This window comes from Neofelis nebulosa, chromosome 4, assembly GCF_028018385.1.
Source record: "Neofelis nebulosa isolate mNeoNeb1 chromosome 4, mNeoNeb1.pri, whole genome shotgun sequence".
Classification (NCBI taxonomy): Eukaryota; Metazoa; Chordata; class Mammalia; order Carnivora; family Felidae; genus Neofelis; species Neofelis nebulosa.
Genome location: NC_080785.1, coordinates 119454509 through 119476053, shown reverse-complemented (window position 1 = coordinate 119476053; position 21545 = coordinate 119454509). Strand labels below are relative to the sequence as shown.

Sequence of the window (21545 nt, the reverse complement as noted above, 5' to 3'; positions counted from 1 at the left end):
TTTTTTTTTAAGTTTATTTATTTATTTTGAGACAGAGAGAATGGGGTATGGGCAAAGAGAGGGGGAGAGAGAGAATCCTAAGCAGGCTTGACACAGTCAGTGCAAAGCCTGATGCGTGGCTCAAACTCACGAACTGTGAGATCATGACCTGAGCCAAAACTAGGAATTGAAGTTGAACACTTAACTGACTGAGCCCCCCAGGCACCAACCCCCGCCCTTTTTTTTCTTTAAGTTTATTTATTTATGAGAGAGAGAGAGTCTCTCAAAATATCTTGCTGTACTGTATTCACCCTTCTGGTGAAAGATGTGAGATGGTAAGATGCCTACATGAGGAGGTGAAGTGAGGCAAAAGTCACAGGCATTGTGACATAGCATCAAACACTCCTGATCTGACCGTACCTCAGAAGGAGGGTCCTCTGCTCCCAGGCGCCACTGACCACGGGTAACTCCAACTGCAGAAGGCAGACCTGTGGATCAGGGGTAAGGGGGGACAGGTGTACTCAGAATCCAACTGAAAGCCATGAGAGTTTCTTGACTCCCCTCTGACGAGTTATTTCACGGGCAGAGCAATAATCAATCGCCCCTGATAGCTTCCAAACAGCCAAAAGCAAGCAAAGCCTTGATTGTCTGTCAGCTGCTTCTCTCCTGCTAGAGCAGACATTCAACTTGATTGGAATTGGACCCATGTTCACAATTGTCGCCTTGTCTCCATGGGAAGCAAGCCCATGGGTGCCAGGTCCTAAACCTGTAGAGCTCACATCAGCATAAAAAAGCACTCGGGGCGCCTGGATGGCGCAGTCGGTTAAGCGTCCGACTTCAGCCAGGTCACGATCTCGCGGTCCGTGAGTTCGAGCCCCGCGTCAGGCTCTGGGCTGATGGCTCGGAGCCTGGAGCCTGTTTCCGATTCTGTGTCTCCCTCTCTCTCTGCCCCTCCCCCGTTCATGCTCTGTCTCTCTCTGTCCCAAAAATAAATAAAAAAAAAAAAAAAAAAAAAAAAGCACTAGATTCTTTCCTTCATCCTCCATTCATAAATTTTCTGGCTTAGCATTTCTGCTCTTATGTTCTTTCCAGACACGAATCCGTCTGGAGTTACCTCCATTTATTCACTCAATAAATACCTATAGAGCCCCTACTGGGTGCCAGGCACTATTCTCCAAAAAGCTAAATTCATTGAACAACTTCCCAGTTCTGATTCTCATGAATCAGTTTCACCTACAAGTCCCCTTTGGTCTCTGAAGGGGCCGTTAACAGTTAATTCCTCAGAACATATGCTCAGAAACCCTGGCCATCCTGTAGGCTCAACAACCCCTCAGATAACCTGAGTTTCCAGATTAAAGGAAAAGACTGTCCTATTCCAACCCCTGAGATGAATCAGCATCTGAGACTCTGGCCTTTCCCTCTGCGTCCTCCCCTTTTCTGGCTCCCTCCTCCTCTCTCAGTTTGAAAGCTTTCTTCCCCCAATCTCCTCTGGCCCCCTTGCCCCCACTCCAAAGCCACTTTCTCCTCAGCACCTCTCCAGGGCAAGACGCCCAGTCCGTGCCTCTGGTGTGTGTTTTGTTCCAGACCACCGAGCAATTCTCCTACACCAGCTGGAGTCCTAAAATTCAGCCCAACTCTGACACTCTCTGCCTGGAGTCCCACAAGGACTGCCCCCTACACACACTTCAGATGCCAAATTGAAGTCCAGGTTTTCACCTGTGCCTCTGACCACCCTGGGATGAGAGGTTCCCAGGACCCCCTTCTTGGGTTGGATTAATTTGCTAGAGCAGTTCACAGCACTCAGAGGAACACGACTAGACGACCGGGGTATTATAAACGGATATAACTTAGGAGCAGTCAGGTGGAAGAGATATGTGGTGTGTGGGTGTGGGGGAAGGGTGTGGAGCTTCCGAGCCCCCTCCCAGCGCCCCCGTGTGTTCACCAGCCCAGAGGCTCTCCAAGTCCCAGCCTCTGGGGTTTTATGGAGGCTTCCTTATTGTGGTCATTTGTTGCAGAGACAAAAGGGAACAAATTCGGGGAGAAGTTTGGGCGCTTCTACCATGTGTCAGTTTCCTGGGCTTCTGTAACAAAGTACACAAATGGAATAGCCAAAACAGACATTTGTTGCCTCCCAGTCCTGGAGGCTACAAGTCCCAGCTCAAGATGCCAGCAGAGCCACACTCCCTCTGAAGGCTGTAGGGAAGGATGGATTCCAGGCATCTCTCCTCATGGCTGGTAGTTCCTTGGCTTGTGGCAACCTGCCTGCAACCTTCACATCGCGTTCCCCCTGTGTGTGTGTCTGTCTCTGGGGCCAAATTTCCCCTTTTTATAAAGACACAGCCATACGGGATGAACACCTACCCTAATGAGCTCAACAAACTGGATCACCCCACAAAGACCATATTTCATTTTTTTTAATGTTTATTTATTTTGAGAGAGAGAAAGAGACAGCATGCAAGCAGGGGAGGGGCAGAGAGAGAGAGAGAGAGAAAGAGAGAGAGAGAGAATCTCAAGCAGGCTCTGCACTGTCTGTGCACAGCCCCATACAGGGCTCGAACCCATGAAACCACGAGATCACAACCTGAGCCAAAACCGAGAGTCAGATGCTTAACCGACTGAGCCACCAGGCACCCCACAAAGACTGTATTTCTAAATACAGGCCACATTCACAGGTGCTGGGGGGTCAGTACTACTTAAACATTGTCCCTAAAAGCTGCCCTTCTTTACAAAGCCTGGGGAAGAGGGTAATAATTCCTTCCCTGCAAAAAGAAGCAATCTCTGCTGCTGTCCCCTCGTTCACTGCCACCGGCCTGAGAAGCAAGTGCTGGATACCCAGTATCCACCTATAACTCATCCTACTCTGCAGGGCCTGTAGGTGCTGGGATGCCTCTCCCGGCTACGAAGTCCTCCTCCCAGGTGGCAGCCCCCTTGGTCCCTTCTGCTGTAGCTCTTGCAATGTTCGCCTCCCATCCTCAGCACCTGCCACACGCCACACATCCAGTAAGTGTCTGTTGCAAAAACACACTCTTCATCTTTGTTTCCCATCCGCTGAGCTCAGCAAAAAACACCAGCACTAAGTCGATGTGTGTTGAATTTAAAAATGAGCCCAGGAAACTTTCCGTGGACACAGAGGAGCTGACCTCAACCTGTTTTCAAACGCGGCATTGTTTATGAAGTGGTGACATTCTCTGAATCACCGAGACTCTGCAGGCAGCTCACATCTGCGGCTCAGGCAGAATTAAATTGGAGCCAATCCTTTTTGAAGCAGAGATTGAGATCCTATGGGATACTAAGGAGACAGGGAGCAACAGACTTCTCTCTCTCATCCCGGCCTGGCAGAGCTCTGCACGGTGTTTCAGACAGACACATTGCCTTCAGGGCCTAGAACATCAATGGGGTTTGGGGTCAGCTCAAAGAGATGCGGAGACCCAGCCTGCAGAACCACGTCCAGACATCAGGTCTCTATGCATTAATGAAGCTGTGCTGAACACAGAGGTTCCTGCTGTTCTCAGAGACCAAGGCCTGCTCCGGGGCTGAAAGGAAACAGTAAACACTGCTCTCCTCCAAGGGCACACACAGCCCCTCCCCCGGAGCCCACTCCAGTGTGGTTTCCTAAGGGTGTTGCTGTTGGCCCTTGAGGCTGGCAAACCTTCCACCTCTTTTCTCTCACCAGCAGGGCAAAGTGGACTCCACCTACGCAAGGGCAGGGCTCCTAGTCTCCCCTGTTTTGGTAAGGACTCTGGCAGGGAATATGGTGACTTGGGTTCATTTGCTCACTCTCATTCCCTGATGGAAAGGGAGATGAGGATTCAAGGAATTGCAAGGAGGTGTGGGACTCGAGGCAGAGACAGTCTTCCCTTGGGTGGGAGAATGAGGCCAGGAGAGCACATCTCCGCTGTGGTGCCATCCCGTGGTGGCTCCGATGAGCCTCTCAGCACCCGAGAGCAGAGTTAGCAAACTACATACAGCCTGTGGGCCAAAATCTGGTCGCCACTTCTTTTTATAAATAAAGTGTTACCAAAACACAATCATGCCCCTTGATTTACATACTGTCTATGGCTGCTGTTGTGCTACGCCCGCAGAGCTGAATCATTGTGACAGAGACTATATGGCCTGCAGAGCCTGAAACCAGGGGCAACTTCATGGCCATGCAACCCCCAGGGCCCTGGGCTTAGAAGACACCTTAGTTTACTGTTCTGCTGCCACTGTCTTGAAATTCCTAATTATTTTTAGCAAAGGGCCCCGCATTTTTGTTTTTCACTGGATCCTGCAAATTATGTAGCTGGTCCTGCCTAGAACATTTACTTGCTGGCCCCAAGTTTGCCTACTTTTGCCTGTACTTTTCCAACCCTCCCTTTCATGCCTCAACAATTCCAGCCTTGGGAAGCTCACTCCTTTCTGAAGCAGCCTATTAGACTTCTGGACAACTGAGAATGAGTGCCTCCCGGTACCCTCAACAGTAATCCCATCAGATGTCATTATCAAGAAGCCCACAGTGAGCCAGGCACTGGTTTGAATGAAGCCAAAGTCTGCCACTTACTCACCAGTCCTTGGGACCATTCAGAATAAATCTCATCCCTTAAACGTTCATGGATTTGGGTAAGGTTCTTCTGTTCTTCCCCTAAGTCTTCTCTCCTCCAAATTGACATGGCTTTGTTTCTCATTAAGACATGCTTCTAGTTCTTGTACCATCTTACCTACCCTATCTAGATAGGATCTAGCTTCCCCAAAACCCTCTTAGAGAATGGAGCCTGAGTGTACAAGGCTCCAAGTGTAGACTGACCAGTGCAGAGTTGAGTAGGTCAGTCACCTCCATCATTCTGGGTATATATCTTTATTAATGCATCCTGACATCACATTGCCTTCTTTGGAAAGCATTCCAAGAATCTCCAAAATCTCTGGTAGGAATCAGTTACCAAAATCTGGTAAGAGGCAATGGTGTCATTAACCTCATTATATAGATGAGTACACTGAAGCTTGGAGGGGGTGGCCTGCTGATTGGCAGATGACCAATTACTTCCAGTTCTGTTTCCAAATGCTTACTTCTCCCCTCCACCAACCAACACTCTTTAGAGGGCCCACAGTTTCTTCATCTGTAGAGTGCAGAAACTGGGTCTCTTCCAGCTCAAGAATGCTGTGATGTGTCTGCTAAATGCAGACTCCAAAAGCCAAATAGTAAACAGAAAATAGATGCCCTCTGCCTAGATCTAAAACTCCTATGAAAAACTAAAAGGTGTCCTATTCTACTCATCCTAGCCTTATCTCTCTTAGAGACATCTGCAGACATGATCAATCTTGCCGGAAAATGTAGCCTTAAATCTAATAGTTATTTGAGTCTTCAGATTGTAGTGCTATGACTCTCCCGGTGCGTCTGTCTATATCATCTTTCCCATTACTTCCCCTTTTCTTATTCCACAGATTTATGAGTTCCTGCACATCCCATTTGCAAAGATTTTTTTTTCCCTCTCTCCCTTAGCAAGCCAAACAACAACCCTTTAAAATAAGAACGCGGTGTCCTCCATAAAACCCCAGACACCAAATGGGCTTCAGAAAATCACTCTCTCTGCTTTACTGGGCTCTCATGTCAGGAGCATCGCCCCAGGGTTGACTTGAAAGCTTCATCTTTCAGTCTGTTCTCTGTAAGATCTTCTCTGTGGGTACAAGGGCCCACTGGTGCCCTGTGAGGTTTGTCTCTGTGTGAGAGGTACAGAGTCTCGGCATGAGGAACACGGCCGGCTTCACCATCCAAATTGGACAGGTGAGGACACTAGGCACAGAGAAGGTAAAAAGCCCACCCGAGGTCACAAAAGTGGCTAGTGATGGGGCAAAAAAAGACCTCACAACTGACAGTTCCTGAGTTAAACGCTCTTTCGTTGCCACGACACTGCCTTTGGAAACAGGATCGTCATAAATGAAATGAGAGACAGCTCTCTTTCTGCCTCTGGCTTCTAGCTCTCCCCACCCTGCTTCTCGAAATCCAATCATCCTTCTGGTCCCGCTGAAGTGCCACCGCCTTCAAAAAGTGCACCCTGGTCACCTCAGGCCACAGCATTTCCTTCCTCAGACATCCAAAATGGGCATTAGTTGCCCCACATCCTTGGTTCCTCAGCATTGATTGCCATCTCCAGGCAGCAACCCTTCCAACGTGACAAACAGGACCACTACACCCTCGGTGAGGGGCAGCACACAGAGAGCCTCAACAAACGGCAGCTGCTGTTACTACCAGTGTCACTCTTTGTTCCAGTTCCCATGACTGTGAAACCAGCTACCCTCAAATTGAGTTCGTGGACTCTGTGGCTTCGGTATTGGGACAGGACACAGAACAGCTTGTCTGTTGCACGACGTCTGGGCTTCAGCCGGAAGGCACAGAGGTTCAGGGCTGACGTGAAGCCCAGGGCCTGGAGTCATCCAAAGCCTCAGGCACTCTCCCCTCTGACAGGCCGATGCTGGCTGACAGCCTGGGGCCCTGGACCTTTCGCATGTGGTCTCTCCCCTTCGGCGAGTCAGGGCTTCCTGAAAGCGAGCAGCTGAGTTCCAAGGGTGGGAATCCTGAGAGGAGAGAGCCAGGAAGCTGTCTCCGTCCTATGGCGTGGCCCAAAAGCCACATAACATCAGTTCTGCTGTGCTCTGGGAGTCGTAATCATCTAACCCCCTGCCAGGATTAAACAGGAAGAACACAGACCACTGTGGTGGAAGGAGAGTGTCCTACCAGAAGAGCAGAGATGTGGCCATCTCTGAAAAATGCAAACGTCCATGATCTGTTACCACTGCTTCCACTTTAGGATGAGCCTCTTCCTGATGGCTCCGTCCCTTGTGAAATGCCATTGCCTCAATTGCCCTAGCTTTTCACCGGGCATCTGGCCCTGCAGTGGACAAAACTCAAACTCAGGCTGAACTCCCTGGCATATGGCAACACTTTTTTTGTCCCAACTCTTTACAGGAGAAGGTACATACTCCCACGAGCTGGGGGCCCAGGCAGGGGGATGAAGGAGAAAACAAACAGGTAATTCCTAAGAGAGTTAGTAATAGAATTTTCTAGTTGCCTGCCATTTACCCCTAGTGACCACTGTGGAGGCTACCAACGTGCTCTGCCCACAAATCTGCATTTCCCAGCCTCCTCTGCTGAGAGGGATGGCCGGTGAGAAATAAACAAAAGCTGTCAAGGGGGACTTCCGGGAAAGCTTTCGAATGGAGCCGACTCAGCTGGCCGATGCCTTTTCCTGGCGCACCTCCCCACGTTTTCTTCTTCCATATGCTAGCTGGAAAAACGACAGCCACCTTGTGCCCAGGAGGTGGCTGTAAGAATAGCAGGACAGAAAGAGGGAGGTCTGGGAGCCTGATGCCACAGTGGGGCTACCACAGTAGTTCTGTACTATGTGACAGGGAGAAAAGCCCCCACCTGGCACCAGCCACTAATATCTTGCATTTTATTAGCGATAGCCGAGCACAGTTACTTACAGAGCCCGGCTTTTACGCCGTGGTCACCTTGACTGTCTTCCTGCCTCAGACTCACTCAGCTCTGATCACCAGTGATCTTCCTCGCACATCATTCCGAAAAAGACCGCCTGCTGTGCTGAGGTCTTCAATGGCTTCGCTTTTTATTGTTTATTTATTTATTTTGAGAGAGAGAGTGCCTACGAACAGGGGTGGGGTGGGGGGGCAGAGAGAGAGAGAGAGTCCCAAGCAGGCTCCATGCTATCAGCACAGAGCCTGATGAGGGCTTCCATCCCACAAACCATGAGATCATGACCTGAGCTGAAATCAGGAGTCAGACACTTAACCGACTGAGCCACCCAGGGGCCCCAAATCCATACTCTTTAGTATGACGTTTGGGTCCTTCCCACACAGGCCCGAGCTGAGCCTCATCACCTGCCCTGCCCCTGCCAGACAACCCAGACCCCAGCCACTGCACACGGCTCAGCATCCTAGTTCACACTGGTCCTCTGAAACTTACGGTCTTTCCACACAAGAGGTTCTAGATAGTGAACTCCTGCTTACCCTTTAACAAACCCCAAAAGCACCTCCTTTAGGAAGCCTTCCCTGATTCCCTCAAAGTAAGCTATTGCCTCCTGTGGACCTCAAAGGCAAGTCCTTTGTAAAATATCTCTGATCCGTAGCACTTACCACACCCTATTATAATTACTTATTTTTGAATCATATTGTCCTCCTAGACTGTGAGCTCCTCAAGGCAGGAACAGAGCCTGATTGGTCTGTTTATCCCCAGCTGTTGGCAAATCCTGAATGAATGAGTGGGCAGATGGATGAACGGATGCACAGCCCCTGGAAGCTGGGGACTCCAACTCTTCACCCTTCAGGCTGTAGAGGCCTTGAGTGACGGCTGAGTTGGAGGAGGACCCAGGAAAAGTGAGCAGGCACCTAACACAGGTGCATCACGCTGACACCCATGCAATGTCTGGGGCCTGTGGACACTCTGGAAGCTGTCACCGGGGGGGCAAAGACAAAGGGCAGCATGAATGTGGACCTCCTATCCCCTCCATGTGGTACCAAGAGGGCATGGGAGTGTGCGCTGTCCCATCAACGGTCTGCTTCCCTGGAAAACTCCACAAGTGGGAAAAAGTTAGCCCTGCTCCAGGCCACCAAACAGCAAGTCCAGGTACTAACTACCCCAATGAGAATCCCTACCAGACAGTAATTCCATTCCCGAAGCCCTTTCCCACACAGGAGCTCATCTCCTCCTCTCTGAGAGGGTAGGCATTCCACGGGTGGGAACCTGGTGGACCAGAGAGGAGAGGCGTGCCCAAGCTCACAGTCAGCAAGAGGCGGAGCTGAGGACCAACCCAACCCCCCTCCCAGAGAAGCCCAAATGCTGATGGCAGCCGTGCGAATTCCAGGACCCACTCCAACCCCCGAGCTGCCCCATGGCCCACAGATGCCAGAGCGTCTGCTCTCTCGGGTGAGGCCCTGCGCCCTCGGCAGTCCCTGTAGGGAGTGCTGGGCCTTCCAGCAGAGCTCCAGTCTTAATTTTAGCTTGGAGGCCTGCCACGGAGGCTTTAGCGAGAGGCAGGCTGAAGTTATGTGGGACAGCTGTCAGCTGGCATGCTGGGTGGGGCCTGTTGAGCCGGCAGGGGCACAAGTCTGGGGACACCAAACCGTGTCCCTGCCCCAAGTCTTTTCAGCCCCGCTGGCCACACGGCTCAGACCTCCTCCTGCGGTCCCCCAGCTCCGCGATGATGGCCGAAGAACACACAGACCTGGAGGCCCAGATTGTCAAGGACATCCACTGCAAGGAGATCGACCTGGTGAACCGAGACCCCAAGAACATTAACGAGGACATAGTGAAGGTAGGATCGGCGGGCCTGCCTGGCCGCCACCGCCAGGAGGGTGTCTGCAGAATGTTTGGACGGGGGAGGGCTCTGCTCCACACACAGCCGGCTTCCCCGACAAGAGGCCCTGTTCCTCTGTCTTCTCCAAATCCTCCCTCAAAAGCCAGCATGTACACCCCCCAAGGAACATTTAGCATAAACAAGAGCAGGACCTCAGCCGCACAAACGTGACGCAGGTGTTGCCCAGGGTGGGGAGGCAAGTCACAGACCAGAGTGCCTCCCTACTCCTCTGAGCTTCTTCCCATTAGCGCCTGGCCCTTCTCCCAGGATGGAGACCAGCGGGTGGCCGACTTGGGCTCTTTCTCACGCCAGGGGTCATGTCTGCGGTCTCCATGGTGGGCGTGGGGTTAATCCCCAAAAGGTGGCTTCCAGCAGGGCTGGCAGCCGCTCGTGGGGGCACTCATCTCCCCAGAGTACTACCCCATGTCCACAACCCATGGTGTGGGGGCCGTGCCCAGTGCTCATGCCAGGTCCTGCAGCCAGGCCAGGGCAGAGGCCTCTCAGACACACCCAGGCCCCTGAAAGGGACCACTCAGAGGGCGGTTACCGGGCCTTTGGGGAGTCTCCCCAACAGCCACTGCCTGAGTCAGCCCCTTTCCTCATCTGGATGCCCCCAGCAGCCTGACCGCCTCCGGGCCCACACCCTCCGTCTAACCTCCAGTCGGTAGCCACGGGGATCTTCCTACAGCAGAATTCCTGGAAGAAGGGTGGCCAACCACTGGCATCAGAGTCACTGGAAGGGCTCTTAAAAGGGCAGGTGCCTGGGGCCTCCAGGGTCCAACTAAATGCATCAGAATCACAGATCAGCCCTGTCCAATAGAAATGTAATGCAACCCATCATACAATCACCAGATGTCATTTTACATTTACATTTTACATTTTTCTAGTAGCCGTGATTTTTATTTTTAAAAAAAAATTTTTTTTAACATTTATTTATTTTGAGAGAGAGAGAAACAGACAGACAGAGCACAAGCAGGGGAGGGGCAGAAAGAGAGAGAAACACAGAATCCAAAGCAGACCTCAGGCTCCGAGCTGTCAGCACAGAGCCAGACAGGGCTCAAACCCACAAACTTGTGAGATTGTGACCTGAGCCGAAGTCAGATGCTTAAATGACTGAGCCACCCCGGCGCCATGATTTTAAAGAAGGAGAAAAAACAAGCAGATGAAATTAATTTTCATGATATTTTTCTATTTAACCTAATATTTCCAAAATAGTATTATTTCAACATGTAATTGATATAAAAAACAATTTTCAACGTACTATTATACAGTCTTTGTTCATCTTTGAAATCCACCATGTATCCTTCCCTTACATTGCATATCAGTTCAGATTCCAAATTTATCAGAAATCCTTGTCCTGTATTTAGATCTCATAAACTGCGTGGCTGAAATCAATTCAACACACCCAAATTGTTCCAAAGATTTTAAAAAGTTTTCCAATCTCAGAATTAAGTATCACTTCTCACGTTTGAACTAAAATGAAACAAGATTTAGAATTCTTCTGTTGCCCTGGTCATAGGTCAAGTGCTCAAAACTCGTGACCGCTGCATTAGACAGCGTGGCTCTGGGCTTGCTCTGAAACACAGCCCCTGCGTTATCTTCTTCTGGAGGAATACCTCCCATGCTGGATAAAGTCTAACTTCTCGGCCATGGCTTTCAAGCCCCAACTCAATCCGGCCACAACCTTCTTCCACCTTCCAGCCCTCAAGCCAGGAGCTGGCCATACCAACCAGAACATATTCCTGTGTCTGTACCAGGAGCAACCCCCACCCCCTTCTTCCCTGGGGTGAATGCACTGCTCAGCTTTGAAGACCCAGCTCAAAGGTCACCTCCTCCAGGAAGACTGCCTCAGCTCCCCCAGACAGTCAGTAACTCCCTCCTCCATGCCCCCGCTTCCCTCAAGGCACTTCTCCGTAATAGCTCATCTTATGCTGTGACTGTGTTTATCTGTATCATCAGTGGCAGAAATAGGGTAATTATGGCACAGTGAGAAGAGCTACAAGGGGGAAATTACTATACGCATGTAAAACAGTATTCATCATGGTTTGTGCAGTGCAGCCTGGGGGACATAGTCCCGAACTCGGCTTTAACAGACCTGCTTTCAAATTTACTCTCTTCTACCTCAAAGCAGTGACCCTGGGCAAGTCACCTAGGTTTTCAGAACCTGAGTTTTCCTCTGTAAAATGAGCATAATATCATTTACTCCACCGGGTAAAGGACTCTCAGAGCAGCCCTGTGCAATAAAAGTATAATGTGAGGAGTAATGAAAATAAAGGATTTGAAAGTGCCTAACACAGTAACTGGCGTGCAGCAAGGGTGTGACAAGTGTGAGTGGAGTTGGAGCCTGGAAGAGTTTGCAGGACAGGACAGCGAAGCCATGGGCCAGCTTTTACAACCAGGTTCCCCCCTGGTGGTCCCTAGGTGGCTGCTGGGGGTGGAGAAGAGAACCCCAAGGGAGAACGTGGCTTCTGAAAGAGACCCACAACAGGTGACAAGTGTAGAGAGGCTCTCAGGCCCTACTGAGCCTGGAGTGAACGGGCTCCAGGCTCCAGGCCCAGGTTATAATCTCAGTGAGGGATGGGGGCAGCCATACAGACACGGCTGTTTACACAACCCTCCCCTGGGGCTGAGACCTGTCTCTCCTGAACCCCAGAAAACAGCCCTCAAAGGCTAAGCTTTTAAAAGGCCCTGCAAATAATCTTGTTGAGAGGAGATTATTATTTGGTATATTTATTGGACGCTCCCTGGCTTGGGGAGTTATTCTGTTTTTAATAACTGAGAAATGAAAAAGTTTTGAAATTCAGGATGAGGATCATAAAACGGAGTTGGAGTAGACTTCGGGTTTGTGTATGGTCTGTGAAAAAAGAAAGAAAAGGAAGAAGGGAGACAGGAGAACTGGCCAGGAATTGGGGGGGGGGGGGCCTGGCCAGTCTGTCTGAACAGGAGCCTGGGGCATCGCGGCTTCTTTGATCAAGTGGAGAAAAAGACAAGAAGGAGGGAGGAGGAAGGAAAAGGAAGTGAGGAGGCAAGAGAGACGGAGAGAAAGAGAAACAAGGCAGACGCTGAGATGAAGGCTCAGGAGGGGCCTGTCAGGGTGGTCATGAGGACTAATAGGCTCCTCATGGCCTAGGATGGGAGACACAGTAAGATCCTAGAATAAGACTGAGCTACAGAGACCCAAGTTCTAGTCCCAGGCCTGACACTAGCTCGCTGTGTGACTCCAGGGAAATCCCTTTCCTTCTCTGGCCTGAATCTTGGTGTAGACACACACTGGGTGGAGAAGAGGAAGACCTGTCCCCTCTGCAAACAGCTGCTGAGGTTTCATACAGGATACAGAGCAGGAGATAGACCCATGGTGATGTGGATTGGACCCCCAGCAGATGGGAGGCACTCCGTTTGACTTTATCCAGAGTCAAAACTTCCCCAAACTTCCCCGAGTAAGGCCTGGTACTGCCCTTGAACCTGGGCTGGAAAATGAGTGCCAGATGCAGAGGGAGAGCCTCGTCCAGCCTAACAGACTTGAACTGTGGTCCCCAAGGTTCAGGGCTAGGTCTTGGGCAAAGGCTCATGGGGATTAGAGCTAAGGACCTGGGATGAGCACATGCAGTTCCCTCTGCCCCGCCCTCCACGTCACCGCCACTCACAGAGTACGCTTCCACGAATCTTTACTGAGCACCTGTTATGCACCAGGTCCTGTGCTCAGAGGAGTTGGGGATGAGCCAGACAGACCCACAGCGCATAAACCCCCCATGCCAGGCTGAGGGGGGTGTTAACGTACAGCAACAGTCCCCAGGGTTCTCCACTGTTCCCTTTAGACCCATGTTGTAAACCTCCAGCCCTCTTTCCATGCATTCCTGCAGGACCTCAGTCCCAGCACAAAGGCCTCTGAGTTATTTCTGAGAGGGCTCAGGGCCGTCTCCCTAACGCGCACTGAGGCACTCACACCCTTAGGCAGGAAGGAATGCTTGAGCCCAAAGCATCACACAGCCTCTTCAGCCTCAGTCTTCAACTGCTCTCCCCTTGGCCACTCAAGGTCAAACAGGGGGACAGACCTGACCCCAGCCCATCCTACTTGTTCCCACTCCACCTGCAACCTACATCTGCCGCTAAACACCCTTCTCCCTTGGAAAAACACACAAACCACACCCTGTGCCTATCAGCTCAGGCTAACAAACAACCAGAAGACCCAGTAGCCACCAGCTCTGTGAACCCTGCTCCCATTTGGGGCCCATCTGGACATTCTGCTGCAGAAAGATGAAACTGACCTGGTACTTTCTCTGGAGAAGACTCCAACCCAACAGAGAGGATGAGACTAAAATCATGAGAATATCTGGGAGAAGGTGCTAAACACCATAAATAAGTGCCCGATGAAGTGTCATGGGGTTTAGGGAGGAAGATTTTACTCTCGTCTGGGAAAATCAGGAGCCACCTTCACGGGGAGGTGGTAGCCCAGGTGTATGTACACATGGGAAAAAAATTAAAATGTGCAAAGGGAAAATAAGGCTTTTGAAGAAAAGGGAACAAAATAAACAAAAGCCACAACATCAACAAGGATGTGGGTGGACAAGGATGTTGGGTGTGAAAGAAGAAAGAAAAGGAAGAAGGGAGACAGGAGAGCTGGCCAGTCATTCCTTATTGGTCTTACCCTCTGTCAAGTACCTCTAGAAAGGGCTACACTGCACGAACTCACACTGAAGTATTTACAATTTAGTGTTATGGGGACTCCTAGGTATTAACTAATCTAGTTTTTCAAAATGGCATCCTCTTTCTTGGGGACCTGGTTAAAATGCACATTTCTGGGCTCTGCCATCAGAAATTTCTATTCAGCATGGCTGGTGAATGTTTTGCACTTTCAAGTACAAACAGGTCTCTCTTGTCCCGTAGAAAATAAACCTGGAATTCAGCTTTCCTTAGAGACGCACTGTATAAGTTATCTATCGCTGTGTAACAAATCATCCCAAAACTCAGTGGTATAAAGCCACAACCAAGTGATGGTCTCCCACAGTTCTGTGGGTTGACTAGACTCAGCTGGGCAGTTCCACTGCTCTCACTGGTGGCCTCTCAGGCAGCGGCAGCCACCAAGGACCTCTGCTGAGCTGGAACACCCAAGACGGCTCACTCCTATGTTTGGTGCCTTGGTGGGGATGGATGGAAGGCAGGGCTAAGCTGGGATGCTGGGCTGGCCGGGTCTCTCCCTCATGTGGCATCTCCCCCAGATTCTAGAGCAAGGTAAAGTAATGGACTTCTAACTCCACCAGTCTCTACATCAGGGCATAAAAGTAGACTTTTAATTTGGCGGCTCGAGGCTCCCCAAGGAAGAAACTTCCAGGCCTTTGTAAGGCTTAGTTCCAGACCTGGCACATCGACCCTTCTACTGCATTCTGGTGATTAAAGCAAGTCACGGGGCAAGCCCACATTCAGTGTGGGATGAGAAGAGGCAAGGGCACAAACCCTCAGGGCCATGACTAACTGGGGGTCATCTTTGGAGACTGGTTAACCACCCACCAAAGGTGGACAGAACACTAAATATAAGATACATGGCCAGAAACCAACACCTACAAGGGCCAAATTGGGAGCAGTGTACTGGTTATCCCAGACTGTACACAATTCTATTGTTATTACCACTTACAACCCGAGAAGCAAAACTTTGCCATTTTTCAGCTGTTTTACAGCTAACCCCTCCTTTTAGCTTCTTACTGTATACGCCAATGCTTCTCAAATTATCCGGCTGAAGGGCCAGTTTTTATCATTATAATCTCAATCTGTGGTACACCAATACTTTTATAAAATTCAACAAAAATGTATGACCACAGAGGTGAAATGAAACGGGCATCTCCAGTGTAAGCCCCAATTTTTATTATCTTTAGACTTAACAGACCTAAAATTACGAGCTCAAATTTCTGTGACTGCTTTTAAATGCTTACTCTCAACTTCTATACATACCTTGTTGAGAAGAGGGTCACTGGCCATGGACCGCCCTTTAGGCAGCAAGGCAATGGGCAGGAAAAGGAAGCCCCAGCAAAACTAAGCCTCCCCCTTGGGTGTTCGGACTCCAAATCTAACTCTGAGTCACTAGGAATCTTGGCCCAATCCTCCTGGTGTAGAGTTAAAAAAAAAACAAAAACAAAAACAAAAACCGGAGGCCCAGAGAGGGAAAGTACCATGCCCAAAGCCATACAGTAACTCAGTGGTCAAGTGGAGACTGGAACCAGATGTCTATCCCCCTGCCTAGAGCGATTTCCCCGCCCAAAGATACTCTATCTGAATTGTCCAGGGCCAGGGCACCTGGGTAGCTCAGTCGGTTGAGCATCCGACTTTGGCTCAGGTCATGATCTTGGGGTCAGTGAGTTCCAGCCCCGTGTCGGGCTCTGTGCTGACAGCTCAGAGCCTGGAGCCTGTTTCAGATTCTGTGTTTCCCTCTTTCTCTCTCCTCCCCCACTCTGTCTCTCTCTTCTCAAAAATAAATAAACGTTGCATTGTCCAGGGCCCCGGATGCCCAAGGACTGAGTCATACAGGAATCTGGGGAGGTATTTTTGACAGGGGGTGGCTGCTGGCCTTCCCCGAATCCTCCGGCAATGCCTGGACCTGCTGTCTTGCACCTTCCCCGCCCTCTTGGGAGACAGCGGGGGCCACGTTGGCTGGTTCCGATTAATCAACTGGCCCTCTTGCTGTTCCAAAAATAAATACGCCAGAGAAGGGGACACCAACTGAACGAGCAGCTACATTCACCCTTCCCACCCTTTGCCCTTCCCTCCAGCTGCACACCAAGCCCTGAGGCTCTTTTGATGGATCCAGCCCACACCCAACCACCTTCCCAGAAAAAGCCATCTCCTCTCCGCTTTAGAAAGGAATTAAGAAATGAAGTCACTGTGTGCTTCTGATACACTGGCATGACTGCCTAGCCCTGCCTGAGCCGGGTCTTATAAATACCTCCCCAAAGTAGGCGCTGTGGACAAAGCTGGCCCAGTGCTCAAACAGCTGGGCCTGACAGCACAGCCCATCCCTCCGAGAGCACATTTTCTGATTCCCAGAAAACGGAGCAGTCGCCTCATGCTCAGTGCCCAAAGGCGTCATGGGCAATAATTCAAATGTCAGCATCAATGTCTTCTGCAAAGTAATAATAATTAAACGACGCAACAGAGAGGTCCCTGGGAGTAAGATTACTACCGTAAACAGCAAATGAGGGAAAAGAGGCAGAAGTATGCGTGCACATGCACACACACACACACATACACACACACACACATACACACACACACATTTATGACTAGGTAGGCTGGAGAGTTACTGTACTTAGGATCCGGGGTGTCAACAGATTTTCTGAGATATATTTGCATAGGTACTTCAGAACAATTGAACAAATAATTACCTTCACTGAGCACCTACCACGTGCTAGGGATTGGGCTGAGCGTTGCCCAAGAGGTGGTATGCCTAGCACAAAGTGGGTGCTGAATAAGTATGTGTTGGGATGGGGGACAGGCATGGGTGTCTGTGAATGGATGGGGAGATCCATGGATCATGGATGGATGGATGGATGGATGGGAGATAGGTAGGGAACAAATGGATGGATAGGTGATAAATTATTTCTATTCCTCATAACAAGATTGTAAGACATAGCAAATGCATTTTTGCAGTTGAGGGAGTGAAGCTCAAAGAGGTAAGTTATCTACCAAAGTTACTCATCAGAGTGGCACCTGCCCTGGGGTGCAAAGCCACCTTCGGGGCTCGAACATCCTCCCAAAGCGAGCATTCCGTAACAACCAACATGAGCTAACAGTTATGAACCAGGTATTCTGTGCCAGGAAGTTTTCTGAGTATTTAGATGTCTTATTTAATCCTCCGACAAACTTTATGAGATGAATCCAGGAAACTGAGGCACAGAAAAGCTCAGACACTTGCTGAAGGTGACAGAGCCAGTTAGTAGCAGACCTAGACTCCAGCCTCAGCAGCGTGACTTCAGACAGGGTTCTTTTCCACTCTTCAGCCTCTTAGAGGCCAGACACAAATACTCAAAGGTGTTGAAAGGCGGGATACGCTGGACTAGACCAACAAGACAGGCTGGGCTACAGAGGAGCAGGGTGGGTAGCTGGCTTTAAATAAGGGGCTGGGAGCTCTGCCATGGGGCAGGTCTCTCTGGTCGACAAGGACCAGACCTCAGATGCTCCACAGTGAGAATCCACCTTGGGGTCTGGCCCCAGCTGGGACAGCATGGAGAACTTAGATTAGAATCAGGACACCTGATTCAGTCTGGGCCCTGCTCCCTCCCACCTCTGGGCTGTGTGGCTTCCCGTGAGGTGAGGAGGCAGGCCTGGGAAATCCGTGAGTCAGGTGTACACCATCCTAAGGAACAGCCACAAGAAGGGCAGGGGAGGCCACAGGCACTGAGTGGGAAAGGGAAGGAAGGAGGAAGTGCCTGCTGGGACAAAGGCAGGGAGGCACGTCTCCACCCTAATGTCTCCTTCTGATGGCAAAGGTCCTGGGGCTGCACTATGCTCCAGAAGCCAGCCGGGGTGCTAAGAGGCGTCAGGCTGAGGCACAGCCATGATGGAGGAGGGGCAGGCTGCAGAGGTCAGAACTCCTCAATCCAGGATCCAGGCCCCAGGGATCTAACTGCACCTCAGTAATCACTATGGGTGTCCCAAGGTCAGGGCTGGAATGGTTCTCCCAGACCTATCCTCCCCATCTTCTCAGATTTGAAAGCTCTCTGGGGCGCCTGGGTGGCTCAGTCAGTTGAGTGTCTGACTTTGGCTCAGGTCATGATCTCATGGGTTGTGGGCTCAGGCCCCATATTGGACTCTGTGTTGACAGCTCAGAGCCTGGAGCCTACTTTGGATTCTGTGTCTCCGCTTCTCTCTGCCCTTCCCCTGCTTATGCTCTGTTTCTGTCTCTCAAAAAAAAAAAAAAAAAAAAAAAAGAATAAAAAAAATTTTTTGTTAAAAGATTTGAAAGCTCTCCCAAGAAACAGCAACTCTGAATCTTTGCTCCCATATAAGCCAGATGTAGACGATGTCAGCCCTTTCCATCCACTGTCTAAAGCCATAAGATGTTCCCCAACCAACTTGGGCCTTCTTTTCCACATATCCAGCACACCACTTTTCCATCTCTGCCTCCAAATCCCACAGTCCACCAAAGTCCCAGACAGCCACCACCTCCTGGAAGCTCTCCAGGAATAAGTGCGATCTTTCTGAGAAGATGAGGACCATATTTGTATTCTTCCCTCCAGCTCTGCCCTTTCACCCAGGGGGCCATAAATGACCTCTGCTGAAACCCCAGAAGAGAAAGCTGGAGGCTGAGATTTAGGGAGGTGGGGGTGGGGGGCGTCCTGGAAGGCCCTACTGACTCCCTGAGTCAGCTTTCCGCATCACCTGTAGCCCGAAATGTCAGCACGTCCACTCTGTTCTCCATAAACATACCATCCCCTGGGTGGGGCCTCATCCTCCGATGTCTCCAGGGGGATCCGGGGATCTGAGGCATGGCATAGGAACTCAGAATCTAGTCACGTGAGAAAAACAGGACCCACCATTGTACGTGCAACATGGATATGTCCAACCCCTCCCCCAAAAAGTTACCCTGGAAAGGAAAGTACTAAAGCAATGACATCGTTAGTACTAGGGAAATACAAATTGGAGTTGCTTTTGTTTTCTTTCTGCTGTTGCCTGAATTTTCTGCAATGTGGCTATGTAATTTTATAACGAAAAGTACTTTGAACCTCATGCCTAGATGAGAGGACCCCCTTCCTCCAGCAAAAGCAGGGAAAGGGTTGACCCTGGAAGACTGATGTTGGAGCTCTGCCCCCACCAGCCCCCACACGTGTCCCCTCCACCATTAGTCTGATTAGTTTGAGCATTCATTCAACCAACTTTTATTAAAGTAGCCCAGGAACATGGAAGATGGCCCATTTTACAGACACGACAGCTAAGGCTTAGTGACGCTAAAGGACATCACATATGAGAAAGAAGCTATGATAGTCTTCAGTGCATAGCAGGGACTCAAGAAAGGTTAGTTAAATGACTTGGCTGAAAGTACAATGTTTTTTCCCCCAGGTTTACTGATTATTTTTTCCCACTTCCCAAATGGGGCCTCAGTCACCATTTCAGTGGAATGTGTGAACCAGATTCTCTGAGCACGCATGCTCCTCCCAGCTGCCAGACTTAGGAAAGTCTGAGGTTGCCACAGGACTAGAGTGAGGGAAGCACCTGTCTGCTGCACAAGGTGTTTCAGGCCTGCTCGACCACACTCAGTTGCAGACACCTTTGCTAGCCAGGACGACATGGCCCTCACTTTGCCACATGCCACATCCTAAAATAGCTCTCAGACCCGTTTGCCTCTCTCTGGCCCCCCACCATCACCCCAAAACAGCCTGTCGTCAGGTCTCACCTGGAATATTGTCACAGTTCCCTGCTGGACCCCACCTACATCCTCTCTCCCAACCACCACTGGCCCAACAAGCTGCTCAAAATTCAGATCAGAGAACAGAGAACAGACTGATGGTTGCCAGAGGCAGGGGTAGGTGGTGAGTGAGGGGGTCCAGAAGAACAAACCTCCACTTATAAAATAAGTAAGTCACGGGGATGTATGGTGACTGTACCTAACAATACTGTGCTGCACATACAAAAGGTGCTGAGTAGATCTTAAAAGTTCTCATCACACACACAGATTTGTACCCATGTATGGTGACAGATGTTAACTACACTTACTGTGGTGATCATTTCCCAATACATCAAAATACTGAATCATTATGTTGAAACTAATATAATATTATGTATCAATTATACTTCAATTAAAAAAAATCAACTCAGATCTGGCAAAGCCAGTCCCTGTGCAAAAAAAGCCTTCAGAGACTGTTCATCACAGAGTGACTGTCCCTCCAGGCCTCTCCAGCCCCACTCTGGCCACTCTGGGCTTGCCCTCGGCCTTACGGAAGCACCTGCATCACCCTGAGGGCACACACTGTCTATCTGGTTAGGTCCTAGCCCCACCCAACATGCTGTTCCAGCCCATGCCCCTGCCTCCACCTGGCTACCTTCAAGTATTGGCCTGGCTGGATGTGTCCTCTTTACCCCCAGGATGACGAGGACTGTCCAACTCTGTAGGATCATAAAATATCAGAATTTGAGAACCACACCTCTAGGTCTGCACCTGCATTACTGATGGCTTTAAGCAAGTCACTTAATTCCCCAAGGGCCTGCATATCCACCTGTGAAATGAGGGGGCTGGACCAGCCCCTGTGTCTCACCGCTCTAGGGAAGCATCGGCAGCACCCGGGGGCTCGCTGGAAATGCAGTCTCAGGCCCTGCCCCGGCTCTGCAGATCAGAAGGCCCAGCGGTGGGGCCCAGCCATCAGGTGCGACAAGCCCTCCAGAGGGTCCTGAGGCTGGCACCCCAAAGCCTGAGGAGTGGGTGGACGCTGTGACCCGAGGATTGCCCCTCCCGCCCCTGCAGGTGGATTTTGAAGACGTGATCGCGGAGCCTGTGGGCACCTACAGCTTCGACGGAGTGTGGAAGGTGAGCTACACCACCTTCACTGTCTCCAAGTACTGGTGCTACCGCCTGCTGTCCACGCTGCTGGGAGTCCCGCTGGCCCTGCTCTGGGGCTTCCTGTTCGCCTGCATCTCCTTCTGCCACATCTGGGCGGTGGTGCCGTGCATCAAGAGCTACCTGATCGAGATCCAGTGCATCAGCCACATCTACTCCCTCTGCATCCGTACCTTCTGCAACCCGCTCTTTGCCGCCCTGGGCCAGATCTGCAGCAACATCAAGGTGATGCTGCGGAAGGAAGTGTGAGGCCAGGTGGGGCGGTAGGGGTGGCCGGGCAGCAGGGGGAGTCAGGGGAGGCTGGCCCCACCGTACTTCTCCATGGGCCTGCCGGCGAGCTCTTTCTCTTTAGGGACTGCTATTCCCCCCCCACCTCCCACCCCAAGATGGGAGCACACCGTGTAGGGAAGCCAGAAAGAAAAGACAGCCCCGCCACAGAAGCACAGTGGCCCTTTGCTCTGCCCCCCACCCCCGCCCCGCCTCGATGCCCCTGTGACCGGGCACGAGGAAAGGTAATTTGCTAAGAGGCAGCTACTGTGCAAGTCTTTGCATTCACTCGGACTGTAACAGCACAAACCAGCACTCCGTTCCCACCCGGAGTCAACCTGTTGATGCACGCCGCCCAGGGAGGCTACCGGTGACTCTTGGCATTAGGAGGGTGGCTCCAATAAAGGGTTTCGGCTGCA

General features: G+C 50.8%; 1 protein-coding gene across 1 annotated transcript; it reads left to right on the top strand.

The window, feature by feature from the left end:
• Positions 1–9043: 9043 nt before the first annotated feature.
• Positions 9044–21545, top strand: CAV3 (caveolin 3). The gene is made up of 2 exons (XM_058726137.1): positions 9044–9281; positions 20767–21545. The coding sequence occupies exons 1-2, from the start codon at positions 9168–9170 to the stop codon at positions 21106–21108; spliced, it is 456 nt and encodes a 151-aa protein (XP_058582120.1). The 5' UTR covers positions 9044–9167; the 3' UTR covers positions 21109–21545.

Coding starts and splice junctions, on each gene's coding strand:
- CAV3 (XM_058726137.1), top strand. CDS start 9,168: ATGATGGCCGAAGAACACACAGACCTGGAGGCCCAGATTGTCAAGGAC. Junction 9,282..20,766: donor TTAACGAGGACATAGTGAAG/GTAGGATCGGCG, acceptor CCGCCCCTGCAG/GTGGATTTTGAAGACGTGAT.